The sequence below is a fragment of the Leopardus geoffroyi genome, chromosome X (genome assembly GCF_018350155.1).
Source record: "Leopardus geoffroyi isolate Oge1 chromosome X, O.geoffroyi_Oge1_pat1.0, whole genome shotgun sequence".
Lineage (NCBI taxonomy): Eukaryota > Metazoa > Chordata > Mammalia > Carnivora > Felidae > Leopardus > Leopardus geoffroyi.
Window position 1 is genome coordinate 64,417,493 of NC_059343.1, and position 6,787 is coordinate 64,424,279.

Consider the following 6,787-nt stretch of genomic DNA (forward strand, 5'->3'; position numbering starts at 1 on the left):
TTCCAGCGTTGAAATGAGAAAGATCAGGGTTTGTTTTTAGAATCCACTAATTCCTAGCAGTGTGACCTTTGGCAAGTGACCTCATCTCAGTGGGTTTCACTTCTTTGATTTATATAAAGAGGCCAATAATATCTACCTTGCAGCCATTTGAAAATACCCGAATCACTTAGTCCAATGTCTGGCAAAACCCAAGTGCTCATTTATTACTGTTAATTTTATCATCTTGTACAGAGTTTCAGTTTGGCTTATTTGTTACTGTCACACATTTTATTACCTATGCTAACTGTCTGAAATGAACATTCAGCTGTGTCATTAGTTTAACAAAAGGAGATCTTCCAAGAGATGAAATAAGAAGTTTGGGAGTTAATGGGGGTAGTGAGGGGATTGGGGGTGAGATCAAGGGAACTGGAGAAACATTACTACCCAAATGGTCCCTGAAATTTTTATTCTAAGCCTCACCCTACCTTTTTAGGTTTATCTCAATTAGCTCTTTGCTGCAACAATCTTATTTGGCCCTTACACCTCCCCATTAGGGAGACTGGCATGCTGTAGGAAAAAGGGCACAGTCTGTGAAGACCCAACAGGTCTCTGCCACTTACTAACTTTGTAACTTTAGGCAAGTGAACTGGCCTTGTTGGGACTCTATTTGCTCATTGATAAAATAGGAGCAAACATACCTTCTTCACTGGGTTATTCTGAGGCATAAGTTAATGTGTATGATATGCCTAATATTGTAGCTGGAACATATTAGGGGCTCAATGAATGGTAGGCTCCTCATTTATCTCATTCTAGGGTTATGACTATGTATTTGATTATTTGTCTAAGTCAGAATCTCCTTCAAGTGGCCTTAGAAAGAGACTTTCAAAGGAATGTTGAAAACACAGAGGAAAAGCATTAGAGTTTGATCATTTTTTTATATCTTACCTAAAGCTCCCACCCTGGATTCCCCTTACCCTGTAGTTTGTGGGAATGTGTATGTTTGTGTGATTTTAAGTTAGGACACTACCCCCTCTCAGGCCCATAAGAACATAAGTTCCTTTCATTGACTTGGCTCTCTGTGTGTCATGCAAGCAGCATGGTTAGCAGGGCAGAGCAACCTGTATATGTAGAGAGGTATAGTTGGCTACTAATGAACTGCATGTGTTGAAAGTTGATCCCTGCCACCTCATGTCTATGCATCAGCAAAAAGAGATGAACAGTCTTGAGCCCTAGGGCAAATTTCCCTAGGGCAAATTTCCCTGGCGCAGAGAATAAGAACTTGTCACTTTACTGAGAAAGTTGGGTCACTGAGGGGCCTCACTACCTTCTTCAGTGCTTTTGTTTGGTTAACTTATGAAGTACAAAAAATTTCTTTAAAAGCTGCTCAATATCTCTGTTTATGCCCCCTTTATTTTTGTAGGAATTTTCCCTTCCTGTCACCCCTGCCCTCAGCACCACCTAGCTCTCAACTGAAACCTTTCCAACTTTTCCTCCCAATCTTCCCTAAACCCTCTTCTCAACTTCCCTCTACCTTTCCCCTAAACCCTCCATACCTTAACCAATTTCCATTTACCACAACTATTCCCCTACTCTCTCCATTGCCCCCTACCCCATCACCCACTGATCTGACTATTCCTGGAATATTCAGAACCTCACCCAAACGTTAAGCCTTTTCCAATCCCCGTCTCCCAATTTACTTGTCCCTTTCCTCTTCCCTCAGCTAAGCCATGAAATAATTCAAACAGCATTAGAAATTGTCAATGTTTATTGTGTTTTTAAAAAATATCACTTGTAATTTTATTTTCTTCATTGAGAAAATGTTGCAATTGTTGTGCTAAAGAAAATCTTGATAAAAAGTCAAGTCAGGCTAACAATTACACTTTTTCAATGTTAGTTTCTAATATTTATTTTCATGCATATTGTTAACATCAATTATAATTAAAACAGCCCCACATTAACACAGGGGTCAAGGTGGGGGCATGCAGAGTTGGTGAAAAAAAAAACACAGCTCAAAGTCATCAGGTTTATTGCCTGATGTGAGATCATTGCATGATCAGAGAGGCAGTGTCATTGTACAAGTACCTTATTTCATTCTTAGAGATTCAGTGGAAGATTCTGAGAGCAGCAAATGCTGACGACAACTGAGGTATCAGAAGACAGGTCATTAGGAGCAGTCACTAGGACACAAGATCTATTCAGCACTTATTTCATCATGACATCTATGCCACCTGTGTCTGAAGCAATTGTGGTGACAATAATGGGATGGAAAGGACACAATGCACTCCACTCAGTGTTTGGATCATGTGTTTCAAGCCAGTGAATTCCAAGAATCAGAGGGTACCATGGCACATGAATAATGGCAAACTGGAGCTCTTCAACATGGTTTGCAATTTTAACTTCCATAGTTGGTGTTTCCTTGGTTATGGGTCCATTAATAATTTACCATTTCAAGCATCAGAAGGAAGATATTATTGCAGATGGGCAGCTTCTCTCTAAGAACCACAAAATGGTCAATGCTGTTTTTGTAGCAGCCTGAATCTACCATTGCTTGCTCAAAGAACTGTCATCTTCCCAGTAGGATTTCAACAGTAAGCCGTAGGGTATGAGACATGGATATTGGAAGTGAGGGGGATGCATATTTGTAGATTGGCCCACTGGAGTTCCCCCTTACTGCTGGGCCTCAAATGTTTCCTGCCTGCTGTGCATGATGAAGCTTGACAGGACAATCTCTGGCAACATGACAAGGATGACCACAGCAGAGGCACAAGTGGGCTTCACAGCAGTGGGCCTGTTCAGCTTCACTGAGGTGTGCAATTGCTTGAAGGTTGCACAGGTTGGTTTTAAGCTAGTGAGCTTTCAGGCCCAGGTCTCTACTCAGAGTGCCTTGCTCCTTGTGGATTTGGATCAGGCTTACAGCTTAGCTTATCTTCTAGGCATTGAGTGATCAGATTAGATAGGACAGTGGCTGGGCTTGTGTGAGACAGTTCATCTGGTATAGAACTGTCAAGCCCTTCCTGAAATTGTATGCAGAGAGTGCTTTAATTCCAGTTTAGCTCTTGAGCAATGAGATTGAAGTGGATCACATACTGATGTGCAGGATCCTCCCTTTGGCAGAGCTGATGGATGCAGTGACTGACATATTCCGTGTTTTCTGGATTGTCAAAAGTATCCTGGAGCACTGTATGAAATTTTCAAATTGCTCCAGCAGGGGGCTTTGTATATCTAGTAAGGGCTGAAATCACATCCCTGCCTCATCTGAGAAGCACTTGCCAACAAAGCTCATCACAGATGCTTCAGTAGGTTACATGTAACTGACTCTCATGTAACTATTCAATTGAACCAGGAACTCAGAAAGCTTCTGGACAACTCCACTGAAGGCTAAACAGTATTCTAGGGAGAAAGCTTCAGCCTCTAGCTCACTGGGTGACTGTGGGAATTCTGAACCTGCTGATATCAAAGCAGCTATAGACACTTTAGGGACTCCTGGAGTGCGGAGGGCTCTAGGAATTCTTGGGCATCTAAAGGATCCAGGGGCTCATGGAGCACTCTAGGTTCCAGTAACTCCTGGAGAGTTGGAAGCTTAGGGGTTCCAGGTGCGTTGTGGTTTCCTGGTACCTCCTGGGGCTCCTGGAACTTGGAAGGTCTTGGTGCTCTGAATTCTGGGCCTTCTGGGCCACTGGGACATCCCGGGTATCTGGGAGCTCCTGGGCCTTCTTAACTTCTAGGGCTTTGTAGGCCTCCTGGGCCATTGGATGCTTCTGGAGCTTTTTGACCTGTAGGAGATTTTGGAATTTCAGGCTGCTGAGAGCTCATAGACCACTGAAGGTGCCTGGGACTCATGAGTTCCTGGAAGCTCCAGGGACTCTGGGGCTGCTGAGGGTTCCAAAGTCTTCTTTGTCTCCTGTACCACTGGTATTTTCTGATGCTCCTGGGAAGCTAGGGGTTCCCAGGCTGGGAGCTTCTGGGGCTCTCTGAGATATGAGGGATCCTCAACTCCTGGGAATTCTTGGTGCTCTCAGACTGTTGGGAGATCCAGGGGTTCTGGGGGTTCCTAGGATCCTGGGTCTCTGAAGGATTCTGGAGTGGTTGAACCTCCTAGGTTGTTCAGGGCTTCTGGAGCTCTGGGATCTGAGCCTATAGGACAACATTTTGTTCCATTGGCCACTGCACTTGGGCCTTCAGAATTTCATTCTTGAACTTCAAAGCAATACAGGAGGCTGCTAAGTCCTCCACCATCTGTGGAAATGGGCTTGGTTTGGCAGTTTGTTACCAAGGGAAAATTGGGTAGTTCTTCTAACAGCTCCTTTTAGAAAAAGATCCTTTCTAAAAGATGTCAGGCTCTGTGAATTTTCCAGACGGTAGGGATTTGGGCCCCAGCATGGTTGATTTCCAGGTCACCTGGAGCCTCCGGTGGTCAGCAAAGAAGGTGTGAAATACACTGTAAAGAGAGTGGAATCTGAAGATGAGAAACTGTGGAAGGCACTCATGAGTAGGAACAAAATAAATCAGAACAAAACCTGCCTAACAATGTTGGGTTTCTGTTACTACAGGTTCATATTCATGAGGTGAGTCATATATGCTGGTTCTGACCCCATGACATTTTAAGTACAATATCTGATCCAGACTGTGTATGCCAATTTGCATTCTTCTTTTAGTTTTTAATTTTTAAAAATTTGTTTAAAGTTCATTTATTTTTGAGAAAGAGAGAAAGAGAGAGAGAGAAGGGGAGGGGCAGAGAGAGAGGGAGATACAGAGTCCAAAGAAGGTTCCAGGCTCTCAGCTTTCAGTACAGAGCTTGATGCAGGGCTCGAACTCACCAACTGTGAGATCATGACCTGAGCTGAAGACAGAAACTCAACTAACTGAGCCACGCAGGCACCCCTGGCCTTCTTCTTTTAAAACTTAACATTAGAATCAATTTCACCATAATCTTTTCTGTTTTACACAGTCTTTATTATATCTGCTTAATATCCCAATATAATATTTGTTTTTTAACAGTTGCTTTTGGTGATTAAATCAAATGTTGGAAGATGTGGAGATTTTAGGTTCTGTGGTGGGCCAACCCAAGAGATATTTTTGGGTGACTGAGGTAGAAACTCTTTCTGACACCTCAGAAATCATACCACATAAGTAACCGCACAAGACCAGCCTCAGGAGAAAATAAGCAAAAGTTGACTAAATATATATATGCGCTTAGCAGACACATGCATATTATTTATAAAATGCCTCAAACTTAGTCCAGGAGCTCGGCTATCTGTGTACCCATCGTTGAGGAAGAAAAAGTTTAAATGGCTGTGGAGGCTTGCCTTTCCTGCACACACTGAACTAAACCAAATACACCCACTACCAGAACACATTCCAACTTCCCTCTGTAACCTAGCTATTTAGAGTGTGGAAGAGGTTTTTTTGTGTTTGTTTGTTTGTTTGTTTGCTTGTTTGTTTTTCACAGTACCTCACAGTTTAGGAACACAGGGAATATGAGATGCTGCACTGATGTGCGGTAGCCTGATATACTCTGTCCTTGGTTAATTTAATAAATATTTGACTAGGAAATTGGGAATAATACCACAGCCCCTGTAAAAAGTTGTGAACATTTCTGAATGACCACAGTGGTTTGGGACATTATTTTTTATGTCTGTCTCATGGAACCTCCCCTTAATCCATCCATACTAGGCCATTTGTTTAATTCTTAGAGTGCAGCCTACAGTCCCTCAGCCCCTTCCACATCCCACCTACTCAGTCCCTAGGATCCCTTCCTGACATGTTTTCTTGGGATCTTTACCATGAATAGATCTAGGCAAGGAATAATAGGGTAAGATTGTGGATGAGGCCAACTTTGTTGTACTTGTTGCAGTCTTGCAGATCCTGGACTTATTCTGAATGTCTTGGCCCAGGGTTCTCATTCTTTCCTGAGCCACTCAGGTGCACCAAGCAAACCCCAGGTACCCCAGGCCTCTTGAGAAGTGACCTTCTTTTCTCACGACAAATTATAATCACATCCTGAATCTGGGCCACGTGACCATTTTAGGTTGGGCAATGGGAGAGATATTTTTGCCCTAGTAAAGAGTAGGGTTGGGGATTGACTTTGCCAACTTCAAATCACACATCTAATCAGTCATGTTCCCAACTCTCCTTTTAAAATGGTCGGTTCCAAAGATGGCGGCTTAGGAGGATGCCGGGCTCACCGCGCAACCTGCTGATCACTTGGATTCCACCTACACCTGCCTGACTAACCCAGAAAACCACCAGAAGACTAGCAGAATGGAGTCTCTGGAGCCAAGCGCAGACGAGAGGCCCACAAGAGAGTAGGAAGGGCAGAGAGGCGGTGGGCGCTGCACGGACTGGCGGGAGGGAGCCGGGGCAGAGGGGCAGCCCGCCGGCCAAGCAGAGCCCCGAGTCTGGCTGGCAAAAGTGGAGGGGCCGGACGGAGTGTGTTCCGACAGCAAGCAGGACTTAGCATCTGGGAGGTCATAAGTGAACAGCTCTGCTCAGAAAGCGGGAAGGCTGGAGGACAAAGGGAGGGAGAGTTGCTGAGCCCCGGGATGACAGAGCTCAGTTTGGCTGGGAACAAAGACGCTAGCCAGCGCCATCTCCCTCGCCCATCTCCCCGCCAAAATCCCAAAGGGAACCGGTTCCTGCCAGGGAACTTGCTTGCTCCGAGCAAACACCCAACGCTGTGTTTCTGTGGAGCCAACCCTCTAGCAGCGGGTCTGACTCCCTCCCGCTGCCACAGGGCCCCTCCTGAAGTGGATCACCTAAGGAGAAGTGAGCTAAGCCTGCCCCTCTTGCCCCCGTTCACCTTGCCTAC

General features: G+C 44.7%; 1 protein-coding gene across 1 annotated transcript; it reads right to left on the reverse strand.

Moving 5' to 3' along the window:
• Positions 1-2,659: 2,659 nt before the first annotated feature.
• RTL3 (retrotransposon Gag like 3) lies at positions 2,660-4,215 on the reverse strand. Its single transcript, XM_045471162.1, is given in 7 exon segments — positions 2,660-2,789; positions 2,791-3,160; positions 3,163-3,450; positions 3,453-3,524; positions 3,560-3,752; positions 3,809-3,950; positions 4,091-4,215. Coding segments are annotated over 7 exon segments (1,320 nt in total).
• Between the last annotated feature and the right edge of the window lie 2,572 nt (positions 4,216-6,787).